We start from the raw sequence: 12921 nt of genomic DNA, 5'->3' as shown, positions 1-12921 counted from the left end.
TGTTCTATATAAATTCTAATGTTCTGTGTGGAGAGTACAGTTACCGTTGGAGAAGAGTGCCCCCTGAGGGAAGCTGAGCTCATGACTGTGCTCTGCTTTACAGGAATACAAGGCTTTTGCCTCTCTGTAAAAAACACCAGAGGGGGTCAGAGACAAAGCAACTAATCTTTTTGAGTTAAAATATTTTGATAAATCTCTTAATACCTTCCCAAAGTAGTGGGCTGGGAAATCACATGGGTCTCAAAGATTGCTGCCCGGGAGGCCACCCTGAAATAACAAGTATGGTATATTTCAGATGTCCACTAAATTTAGATTTTCTTGCTATACCAGCAAGTAAATGTTACATATGATTTTGTTTGTTTGTTTGTTTTTAGAGCCATGTCAGCAACAAGGCTATCCACACAGCGAGAAAAGATTAAGTATCAAAAACACAAAAATTAAAGTAATTTTAGTTTTATGTTAGACAGAAACTCTAAGACAATTTTAGGTGAGCTTGTAATTAAGGTTGTTTCTGAGTAAAACCTTTGTCTAAAAGTATTAAAAGCAGCGCAATCCAATAAAATGTGCTTAATAGTCAGTATAGTCTGACAGGAAAGACATGACGGAGGTCCGTGGGTGGAATACTACCACTCTGTGATTTCTAGAGAAAGGGCTTCTTTAGCTGTGATATCTGCTTTCTCATTGCCTGACAGTCCAAAATGACCTGGGATCCAGAAGAAAAAGATACTGAAGTTTTCTTTCTGTAAGTTGTCTACTTTAGTTAAAATACTCAAAATAATGGGGTGATCAGTCTTTCCAGATTCCAAAGCTTGAAGGCAAGATTCCGAGTCTGTGAAGATTAAAACATTTCATCTTTGTTCATTCTTAAAATTTTCCAGGGCTAAAAGCAGAGCACGAGCTTCAGCAGTAAAGATGGAGCATTGTCCAAGAATACGGATTCCATATTGTTGATCTCCAATAACTGCTGCTGCCGAAACTTTATTATCTGCTTTTGATCCATCAGTGAAAACAGGTTTATGGAGAGGAAAGGCACATCTTATATCTAAAAACTGTTGGTGGTGTCTCTGTCTTTTTGTGTTGGGTCATTGTCAAAATGATATTTGGCCTTTTCAGATCCCATGGTGGTATAGGACAATCATGAGCTTGGGTTACATTGTCCAAATTGATATCCAGGTTTTCTAATATGGTTTCTGGGTATATCTGGGTCTGGCTTCATATAAGTAAGATCGTTCGGGGTGAAAAACTGTCTGGTAGGCTGGATTGCTTTGGTTTTGTTACATATGACTTCAATTAATTGAATATTATCTGAGTGAGACTGTGAGGACTAGATTAGCTGTCTCTAGATTACTTACCATTTCTGAATTTCAGAACCAGGAAAACACCTTTGAGGGCATGTTGGGAGATGAGCTCTCAGCTGCCTCTTACATAGCTGCTTTTAATAACATCTACAATTATTCTTGTTCCATTTTTTGAAAAAGAGAATTACTAAAAAGATTGTTGCTTACACAGATCCAGGTCTCTGGTAGCCATTACTGGCTGAGGAATCAGGTCTGTATCTCACAGTCTCTTTAGGAGGAAGCTCAGGCAGATGCAGGGACTTCAGACTGTCTCTCTGACTGCGTGATACAAGACTCTGAATGGAACCGTGACAGCTCCTGAAACCTTAACATGACCAAGAGATGACTATATTAGAAAAGAGTTGGACAAATATACTTTTTGATACCTGAGGGGAAATTCAGTGCAAAAGAACAGCAACATCAAACACCAAACACATTTGGTCAAATTCACTAAACAGTTGCGGCATTTTTGCATGTGGTATTTCAGCACAAAAACTTGAGCAAAAAACCCAGCGCAATCAGTGCTGAAACTGCGCTGAATCTTGAATATTTAAAGGGATGGTTCACCCAAAAATAAAAATTCTTACTTTCTTCTGCTGAAGATTTTCATAAGAACATTTCAGCTCTGTTTGTCCATTCAATGCAAGTGAATGGTGTCCAGAACTTTGAAGCTCAATAAAGGATGTAAAGGCAGCATAAAAGCAATCCACATGACTCCAGTGTTTAAATCCCTGTCTTTAAAAGCGATCTGATAGGTGTGGGTGAGAAACAGATCACTATTTAAACCTTTTTTACTATGAATTCTCCTCCCTGCTCAGTAGGTGGTGATATGCAGGAAGAATGCAAATTGCCAAAAACAAAAGAATGTGAAAGTGGAGATTTATCGTAAAAAGGAATTAATATTGATCTGTTTCTCACCCAAACCTATCATATCGCTTCTGTAGATATGGATTAAACCACTGGAGTCTTTAATGGATTAATTTTATGCTGCCTTTCTGTATAAAAAACTTATTTTGTGTACAAAAGAAGAAAGAAAAAACACAACTTTTTTATGTAAAATAGGCTCATTATAGATTGCACTTAATTCACAAATGTGCTATTTGCCAGGCGCAAAAACACACTGCGCTTTTACTGCCCAAGGAAAGCAGGCAGTAAAATGTATTTTATATAAAAGAGAGGTTTGTTTACATTTTCTATCAATGATTGCAATTTTAGTGATCAAAATGATGAAGAGACACGTTAAAGAGATGATTCAGGTGTCTGGATCACAGTAATGTAGTGATGCTTTAGAGTCCTGGGAGAGTGCGTCTGCTGCATCCTCAGCAAAATAATGCTCAGAATCAGCCCGAAAGATCAAATTGCACCTTGCAAATTGCATTCAGCACAGATTTTGTGGGCGTGTTTGTGCCGTTGCTTGATCTCCATAATTCCTTTAGTGAATCGGATGCTAAACCAGCGCAGACAGCGCATGCAATTTACTGCCACTTTTATGCAAAAGCACAGCTACCCACTAAGTATGTTTACCTTCAGAGATATGCAGTGAAGTGAGAGAAGAACAGGAGGACAGGCTGCGCTGTTCATCACCATGAACCTCCAGTCGCTTCTGGACTAGCTCTGGAGACCCTTGATCCCCTGGGCTCGTACTCAATGCCTCTTCCCATTCTCCATCCGTCTTGGTGGCATCCTCTTTGGAGCTGGAGTCAGGGCTGGTGGTGCATGCTGAGCTTTTGGGCCCGTTAGAGGAAGGAGAGGGAGTGGTCCAGCACAGACTTCCTGATGCCTTGTGTTTGAAATGCGAGGGGGAGCCGGTCTTGGAACAGCTGTTCTGTTCTGAAGAGTGTGAGGAGAGAGACTCCATACTGCCCATTGGAGTGCTGCTAGGACTGCTACTAAATGTGTCACCTGATGGTGACAGAGACAAGGAGAAGGAAATGTGAAATTAATGGGGGAAGAGTGAAGAGAACATTTACTAGCAGTCATAAGTTTGGACACACTTGATTGAATTTAACTTTCTCTCTTAAAATAATATTCTGGGTTCATTACAAGTTAAGCTCAATCAACACCAAACATTTTTGACTTGTCCCTCTTTTTCTTTAAAAAAAGCAAAAATCTAGGTTCCAGTGAGGCACTTACAATGGAAGTGAATGGGGCCAATCCGTAAATGTTAAAATACTCACTGTTTCAAAAGTTTAGCCACAAGACGTAAACAATATGCGGGTTATCATGATTTTAGTGATAAAATTGCTTAGTAACCTTTTCTGTGTAAAGTTATATCCAATTTTACAACTTTGTTGCCATGACGCCGTAACGCTGTAAAAACTAAAACCCTTACATTACAATAAAAACAATGATTTAAACAACTTTACAGCTTAAATAATACACAAATTTTAACAAGAATTAATGTACACTGGCGGCCAAAGGTTTGCAATAATGTACAGATTTTGCTCTTATGGAAAGAGATTGGTACTTTTATTCACCAAAGTGGCATTCAACTGATCACAATGTATTAATGTCAGGACATTAATAACATGAATAATTACTATTACAATTTGAATTTTTTTAAACTACTTCAAAGAGTTCTCATCAAATATCCTTCACGTGCAGCAATGACAGCTTTGCAGATCCTTGGCATTCTAGCTGTCAGTTTGTCCAGATGCTCAGTTGACATTTCACCCCACACTTCCTGTAGCACTTGCCATAGATGTGGCTGTCTTGTCGGGCACTTCTCACGCACCTTACAGTCTAGCTGATCCCACAAAATCTTAATGGGTTTAAGATCCATAACACTCTTTTCCAATTATCTGTTGTCCAATGTCTGCGTTTCTTTGCCCACTCTAACCTTTTCTTTTTGTTTTTCTGTTTCAAAAGTGGCTTTTTCTTTGCAATTCTTCCCATAAGAATCAGAATCAGAATTGACTTTATTGCCAAATATGTTTTCACCTACAAGGAATTTGCCTTGGTGTTTGATGCATACAATAACAAAAAACAATATACATAGTAAGATAAATAATAAACTATATTTAAGATACAATATATAGAGAAAAAGTAAACTGACTGGTTTTAATAAAGGAGCTGTACAGTTGTGCAAAATATGTGCAGTTGTGCAGGGATGTGCAAAATATGTGCAGAATATGAACCATAGAATGTGCAAATGTTCACTGTTCCAAGTTGTTCACGATTAACAGAAAAGTTCACAATTTGAATATAATAAAACTTGCAATAGACCAGATAAATGTTCTTTAAATTGACGCAAGGCAGATGTGGAAACTATGTTAATGTAATGTGTAGTGTCTATGGAGGTGGGTAAGAGACAGTGTCAGGGGGTCCTAGGCCTTGTTTATGAGGCCAGCTGCAAACGTGAAGAAACTGTTCCTGCGGCGTGAGGTTTTGGTCCTGATGGACCGTAGCCTCCTGCCGGAGGGGAGTGCCTCAAAGAATTTTGTCCTGGGTGGGAAGGGTCGGCCACAATCTTTTCTGCCCGCCTCAGGGTCCTGGAGGCATACAGGTCCTGGAGAGATGGCAAATCGCAGCCAATCACCTTCCCAGCAGAACGAATGACACGCTGCAGTCTGCTTTTGTCCTTGGTAGAGGCAGCAGTGTACCAGATGGTGATGGAGGAGGTGAGGATGGACTCAATGATGGAGGTGTAGAAGTGCACCAGCACCATTTTCAGCAGGTTGAACTTCTTCAGCTGCCGCAGGAAGTACATCCTCTGCTGTGCTTTTTTAATTAGTGAGCTGATGTTCAGCTTCCACTTGAGGTCCTGGGAGATGAATGGTTCCCAGGAAGCGGAAGGACTCCACAGTGACAACTGGAGAGTCACACAGGATGATGGGGGTGGGTGGGCCTGGGTTCTTTCTGAAATCTATGACCATCTCCACTGTCTTCACAGCACTGAGCTCCAAGTTGTTCTGACTGCACCAGGTCAACAGATGATCAATCTCCCGCATATAGATGGACTCATCCCCACCAGAGATGAGCCCAATGAGGGTGGTGTCATCTGCAAACTTCAGGACTGCACCCGAGTCTTCTCTTACTGTTGTACATGAAACTGGTGTTGAGCGGGTAGCATTCAATGAAGCTGTCAGCTGAAGACATGAGAGGTGTCTATTTCTCAAACTAGAGTCTCTGATGTACTTATCCTCTTGTTTAGTTGTACATCTGGCCTTACACATCTCTTTCTGTCCTTGTTAGAGCCAGTTGTCCTTTGTCTTTGAAGACTGTAGTGTACACCTTTGTATGAAATCTTCAGTTTTTTGGCAATTTCAAGCATTGTATAGCCTTCATTCCTCAAAACAATGATTGACTGACGAGTTTCTAGAGAAAGTTGTTTCTTTTTTGCCATTTTTGCATATTGTGGCAACTCAAAAACAAACACAAAGACAATGTTAAGCTTCATTTAACGAAGCAAATAGCTTTCAGCTGTGTTTGATATAATGGCAAGTGATTTTCTAGTACAAGGTTAGCAATTTAGTATGATTACTCAAGGATAAGTGATGTTGGAGTGATGGCTGCTGGAAATGGGGCCTGTCTTGATTTTTATCAAAAATGATTTTTTAAATAGTGATGGTGCTGTTTTTTACATCAGTAATGTTTTGACTATACTTTGTGATCAGTTGAATGCCACTTTGCTGAATTAAAGTACCAATTTCCTTCAGAAACAGAAAAATCTGTACATTATTACAAACTTTTGGCTGCCAGTGTTAGTGCTTTTATTTTCTGCCTTTAAACCCTCCAAAATTGGTCCCATTGTAAGTGCCTCACTGTAATCACTGTAATCTTTTTTTTAAGAATAAGAGGGACGAGTCAAAATAATTTTTTGTTGTAATCAAGATTATGCCACAATTACGGTTGATTGAGCTTCAGTTGTATTAAACCCGGAACATTCCTTTGATTACCTTTTGATCTAAAGGCTTATGTATAAGCTTGAAATAAGTTTTGTATGAATTTCTTCACAAAAGCAAAATTTTAATTAGATTTATTTTTAAATAAATGAATTTTACCAGAGAGTAAAAGCAGTCATCAAGTGCTTAGCATAGTTTTATATTGTTTAAAAAGCATCCTAAATGGATATCTCATGAAGTTCGTTGAGAGAATGCCTAGAGTGTGCAGAGTTGAAATCTAGACAAAAAGTATAAATAAAAGATATTGATTTGACTTTTTGTTGTCCAAATCACTCTGACTCAGATGTTATAAATGCTGTATTTTAATTTGGCTTGTCACAGATAGACAGTCATTGCACTTTGGCAAATGCATTTACGCAACAGAGCCTTCCAGAGACATTTTTAATTTGGTCACTACATAATTCTTACACTTCCACATTCGTTACTTTATAGTTTTGATGACTTAAAGCTGAAGTATGTTATTTCTGTGCCACCAGTGCCACAAAATGGAATTGCAAAAATAAACATTGTTTTTAAAAGAGCTTTCTGAATATGCCCCCCTTCTGCTGTTGATCAAACAAACAGATAGTTCCGCCTCCAACTCACACAATTGGTAGAGCCAATGTTATTGTCTCTCTTGAGATGGGTAGCTCAAAACAAACAGAAGTTTTCAAGAAAATTAACCTATGAATGGCTTATTTATGGCTGTTTCTGCAAATTAAGCTGGGATAGGAGAAAGTATTTTAACACTGAAATAGTTACATACTTCAGCTTGAACTATTTTTCTACAATGTGGAATGTGTAGACAAGATATGAAGTTTTAAAACTAAGCATATACAGCAAAAAAGGAAAATTGTAAAAAACAAACAAAAAACAAACAGACTGAGATCACAGAGGAACATGGAGGAGCCAAACTACATTTCTGCATTAGGGGACACTCACTGTCGGCATCAGCTAGACACAGTGTGGGAGGGTACAGGCCTCTGGACTTGCGGGATCTGGTGGAGAGGCAGATAGCTTTGCTACGGCGGGCGCTGGTACGAGATTGAGAATGAGAGTGAGACTGAGGCTGTGGCAGGGGCAGAGGGACGTTAGGGTCTGGAGCTTGGTGAAATATCTAGGAAAAGAGACAAAAGGGGAATTGGATTGCCAAAGGAAAACCACAGAAATAAAAATCTACCAAGTATCCTTAAAGGGATAGTTCACCAAAAAAATGAAAATTCTCTCATAATTTTCTCACCCACATGCTATCTCAGATGTGTATGACTTTATTTTTGAGTGAACTATCCCTTTAAGAATCTTTGTTTGGGTAAATTAGTAATTTCCCTATTAGTAAAATCAGCAATTCCCATTATATATTATATAGAGAAATAAGCCATAAACCATTGTGCATTCCAGTGATTTCACTCAGGGAAAGGGGTGTTCCTAGGCATGATGCAAAGCACTGCACAAATAACAGTTTCAAAATTGGTAATTTTCCCCCAGCTGCTTGCTCATTGAAATGCTCACCTTGTCGTAGTTTTCTATGAGAATCTCCACAACAATATTTTGAAACTTGATGTTCATCATGGCAGCCACTGTCTCTTCCTGTGACCGCATGAGTGTGGGGCCAAAAATCACACCCAGGTTAGACACGGTCATCAGATTCTTCTGGCTGTGTGTGGAAACCCTGTCAAAAAAGGAGAAAATTTGTTTCAAACTCATTCACACCATTTAGCTCATCTTAAAACATACTTATAAACAAATGAAAATGACATGCAGTTTTGCTATTCTTGCTAAATATTTAGGCATCAGAGTGACCTACACATGCAGGTGTTTGATTAGAATATCCAGCATCTCTCTGTTCTTGTCAGGCAGCTTGTGGACGAGCGCATGAACAGCACAGACTCTGTAGTTCTGATCATCAGACTCTAAAAGTAAAAAACAAATAAACCCTGGATTCAATAAACAGGTCCCAGAAGAGCATAGTGAGCAGCTGACCAAGGAGAAAACAAACATGCTAGAACTCACTGACTGCCATGATGAAGTCTTTGTGGAATCTATAGGTCATGAGGGGTTCTGCAAGACACCTGTAAGGAACAGAACATGAGCCACTTTTCTGTCTTGATAAGCCATTTTTAGAAGTCAAAGTTATGAGCTGTTTATCAACCTGAGGTAATTCTTCAGGCCACTGGTGATGGTCTTGTTATCCCAGGTGTCTGGGTCAAGGTCCATATCTGTAGGAGCTTTGGCTGCTGCAAGGGTGACATAAACATTTACTGTAAATATACACTTACTTACTTACTTAGCACTTTATATAGGAACACCTGTACACCTACTTATCCATGCAATTATCTAATCAGCCAATCATGTGGCAGCAGTGCAACGCATAAAATCATGCAGATATGGGTCAGGAGCTTCAGTTAATGTTCACATCAACCATCAGAATGGGGAAAAAATGTGATTTCAGTGATTTTGACCGTGGCATGATTGTTGGTGCCAGATGGGCTGGTTTGTGTATTTCTGTAACTGCTGATCTCCTGGGATTTTCATGCACAACAGTCTCTAGAGTTCACTCAGAATGGTGCCAAAAACAGAAAAAATTGAATAAAAGTCCTTGTATTGACAATTGATCATTTACTGAACAAGAAATCTGCAGTTGTCTCGACTAGACTTTATTGTCTAAACATAGTATTTTGCATTTAGTGAAAAAACAAGTTCAAACTCACTAAAAAAAGACAGTTGTTGAGAAAATGCTAAATTATTACAGCATCATGTTGCCTTGATTATTTAACTTTGCTCAACAATTCCTTTTTTACAGTGTAAAGTATATGGATGTTTAAATCCATTTACAATGTATGAATGGCACTGCATTTGATAACAACATAAATGTCATAAAAAAATAACTTTTTAGGAGCCACTGTATATGTGTTCTGCTAAAACAAATCTAATTTTCAACACATTCAACACTATTAAAATCTACCTTTGTAGTATGCATCAAAATTCTGCAAAATAAGTACTGGAGAGAACTTACCAAAAACTGAGGTCATAAGTCGTTGCACTTTAGAATTGACTCCACCTATTCTGTACAGCCCCATTGTGTTAATGCCTAGATATGGGAGGGAAAGGACGAGTATCTTGTTACAAGCAATCAAAAGAAAACAGTGATACACTGTAAAATAATGTTCTGCCATCTAACAGGTTTTATTCAGGTCAAATAAATAATTTACTATTATTGAATTAACCTGACTATATTTGAATACACAAATGACAGTCATTTTTAAGGGTCAGATGAGACACAACTACAAATTTTTAAAGTGTATTTTAATTCTATATACACATGTGTGTGTTTGCATATACACAGATCTGTACAGTAACTTGAATATTAAGAAGTGCTTGACATGTACATATACACATACACATGCATGCATACATATCATATATTGCATGAAATTCAAAGGATGTAGACTCACCTCTGGCTTCTACGAGCTCTATACACTTCCTTATAAAATTAAAGCCTGCTTCATTTAGGAATGCTGTGAACACAGAGGGTTAATTTTTTTCAGTTGTACAGCCAATGCAGGTGAACTATTTTTGTCTTATGAATTAGTATGCTTGGTGTCGCAAGTTCAAATTTACAGTTTACATTGGACAGCATTACAAACTTCTCGGATAACAGAGCCAAATTGCTCAAGTCTGTCTCACACTGTATACTCGATTTAATGACAACTGAACAGTTTATGGAGCGAGTGAACTTACTTTCCTCTTTCTTGCTCAGAAGGGCTGGAAGGGTGTAAATCTGGAGAAAATCAGGGTGTGTTTATAAAACACTAAAGAAAATGTCTTTGAAAGCATATACATTAATGCATTATATTGCATTATAAATGTATAACGCATTACGCTTGCGTCAGATAACTATAGAGCTGAATATACAAAATACATTTTAGAGTTTCACTATATAAACATACATGTGCAAACAATGCATTGTATATAATCAACTACAGCTGCCAGCATTAAGAAAACAGAGTTATTAGTAAAGTGTAAAATCTCAGCTGTCATCTTTTTCCTGCCCATGTGTACACTACTGATTGCCTTTAGAATATACAGCTTCTAACAACAATTATGAGTCTAAAACAGAAAAAGGAAGTCAGACCCATTCCCCATAATACATCAAAGAGAATGTGTTTACTTAAGATGTTTACTTTTCAGATATCAGGAAATTTCAGTTTCATACTGGCCATATAAATGTTTAGTGACTCTGGGTTTCCATCCACATTTTTTTTATGCGCATTTTGGGATATCGCATAAATATTTCTGGATGGAAAAATGTGCATAAAAACGTATACACTCGTCTGAGGTGGATAACTTTTTAAAGATAAATGCGCATAAACTTTGATGGAAACACATTAACAGAATAAACTCCTATTGAATTTATTAGGAACAAAAGATGTGCATCCAAAAATTCATGCTACTGAATAATTCATTCATAACTGGACAAACCAGAGGACCAGTCGTCGCATCTGAAATGTTGCTCTGGTCATCCTGAAAAAAACGATGCCTAGAAAATCCAAAGCCTGCATAGAGTTTGCAGAGTAAATAAGTCAAATATAAACTTAAACTGTGCCGAAGAATAGGTTTATTGAAACTTTTGAAAAATATATTATAGATCTGCATGGCAAAGACATAACATAGACACACATAGAGCTCCCAGAACCATGATGCGCCATCGCTCCCAGACATGAGACAAAGTTACAGTATTTTATCTGCGTGCTCTAATCCACAAATATTTTATTAATAAAAGAGTCACAGTGGCTACAACTTCTCCAGAAGTGACAATTTTGCTCTTTTGAACACATGGGATGGAAACACGGCCTTATTCGCATTGTTTTTGCGATAATATGGTTTTACACATAAATTCAACTCACAACTTGGATGGAAACATGCTTTTACTTCAGAGCCTAATGTCTCATTTGCTTTGAAATGGAGGTAGGTAATTCCACATGCAAATTTATCTTGATAGCAATTTGCAATTTCTTGTAATTATCAGCTATTCAAAAAGCCTATCTTTACACCTTAAAGCTCTTGCACTATGAACTTGCACATGGTTATCAAAACAAGATCAGAGTCCTTTTGACCAGATGACTGTTCTTACCGGTTCTTTTCCATCCATGGCCTCCATCCACAGTCGTCTGTTGGATTCAGAGAGAGCCTGCAGTGTGATGATGCCATGTCTGCGGGACAGACTGAGATATCTGAGCTCTCATCCATTCATGTGATATTGTTTTGAAGTATCACAAAGCTTGCATTACTCACAAAACTTGTACTACACAGCTTGCTTATTAAATCCTGTTACTGTATATTTTGAACTGTTTAGATTATGCTCAAAGCACCTTGCCTATTCCAAACCAGGTGTAACAAGTCTAAAAAGCTCTCCTTACATGCAGCAAAGCGTGCAACCAAACCATATGCTTCAGTGTAGCAAGAGGAAACTGGTTTCAGTGCAAGTAAAATTACTGACAGTATAAGTGTTAAAAAGCAACTGTTAAATACAGGATGTAAGAGAGAAGGAAGCTTGTTTTTAATGGATATTATCATTAGGAAACACCAACTCTTCAGAAGCATAGAAGGGAACCATACCGATGTTCTTTAAAGAAACACTGGAGATAACTGAGCAGAAGCCCTTCACAGGGGTTACCTCTTCAGTTACAGTATGAAGCGAGAAAAGATGGAGGAAAGGAAAGAGTGTTGAAAATGACAGACGGAAGAGAGCACTAACACAACGTAACTCTCTTAGAGCTTTAAAATGCTTTACAACTATAAACATCACAGTGTGAGATTTATCTCAATGCTACATGTAAGCCTCCAAAACGTATACACACCTTTCCACCACCTCAATATCAAAGCAGAACCGCTTGTCTATGGAATCTGTCCTTCGTCGAATGCAGGACTTCAGCTTAAACATTTCGGGGGGACTCATGATCAGTCCATTCTATCAATGTAAAACAAAAAATATCTCACTATGGGGTTTGAAATGAGTGAATGAGTGAGTCTTTAGGTGTTTAATAACATTTAAGTGATGAACTTTTAATGTTATTTTGCACCTGTTTGCCTCCAGACTTGAACTCGGAGTTGCTCATTGTAAACATTTTGGTCCCCTTCTCATATGTGCAGTAGTGTCGACTCCATGTGCACCCCAGGGGTCCTTCAATAGAAAACAAGTTGTCATTAGTGCACTTTAGACTTAGTGTAGGTGACTGCGATCAAAGTGTAGATTTGTACATTTATGCATTTGTCTGACACTTTCTTCCAAAGCATTTAAGGTATACTCAACCTGTGTCTCTCAATCAGCTCCCTAGCCCCTTTGTCATGAATCAGTATATCGTAAGCATGACTTTGGGCACTGGCAAGGGCGTTCATATACTGAACATTGGGACACTTGACTCAACTAACTGGGACACGATAACAAGCTCGTGCATTAAAACAGCTGGTATTAATCAACAACATCGCTGTATAAATGACATTTTCGTTGTAGATATTCAAACATACAGTGTTATTTAAAAAAATACATAAAGATATAAAAATATAGAGTGTATTTTTCTAACAAATCTAATATTTAAAAGATTGTTTCCCTTTCATGGTCATTATGGATTAATGACATTACAAACAACATCTCTTTAAAAGAGAAACGGAACAATTTTGCAATTGAGACAGCCCTAGAAATG

The 12921-nt window shown here is 38.0% G+C and overlaps 1 protein-coding gene across 3 annotated transcripts in view; it reads right to left on the bottom strand.

The window, feature by feature from the left end:
• arhgap42a (Rho GTPase activating protein 42a) overlaps positions 1–12921 on the bottom strand; it is a 38131-nt gene that overhangs the window by 1714 nt on the left and 23496 nt on the right. For 2 of the 3 annotated variants that reach the window (XM_051677565.1, XM_051677567.1), the window contains exons 9-23: positions 12301–12401; positions 12079–12188; positions 11352–11430; positions 9959–9998; positions 9673–9735; positions 9234–9308; positions 8370–8454; positions 8231–8289; positions 8025–8130; positions 7730–7889; positions 7163–7337; positions 2862–3239; positions 1506–1662; positions 205–267; positions 45–124 (exon numbers count right to left, since the gene is read on the bottom strand). In XM_051677565.1, the coding sequence (XP_051533525.1) occupies positions 45–124; positions 205–267; positions 1506–1662; positions 2862–3239; positions 7163–7337; positions 7730–7889; positions 8025–8130; positions 8231–8289; positions 8370–8454; positions 9234–9308; positions 9673–9735; positions 9959–9998; positions 11352–11430; positions 12079–12188; positions 12301–12401 (1731 nt within the window). Of the gene's footprint in view, positions 1–44; positions 125–204; positions 268–1505; positions 1663–2861; positions 3240–7162; positions 7338–7729; positions 7890–8024; positions 8131–8230; positions 8290–8369; positions 8455–9233; positions 9309–9672; positions 9736–9958; positions 9999–11351; positions 11431–11836; positions 11897–12078; positions 12189–12300; positions 12402–12921 lie in introns of all 3 variants that reach the window. The other variant, XM_051677566.1, reaches the window with a different exon arrangement.

The sequence above is a fragment of the Myxocyprinus asiaticus genome, chromosome 38 (assembly GCF_019703515.2).
Source record: "Myxocyprinus asiaticus isolate MX2 ecotype Aquarium Trade chromosome 38, UBuf_Myxa_2, whole genome shotgun sequence".
In the NCBI taxonomy this organism is placed as follows: Eukaryota; Metazoa; Chordata; class Actinopteri; order Cypriniformes; family Catostomidae; genus Myxocyprinus; species Myxocyprinus asiaticus.
The sequence above is the reverse complement of the archived record's forward strand: the minus strand, read 5'-3'. Positions and strand labels throughout refer to the sequence as shown.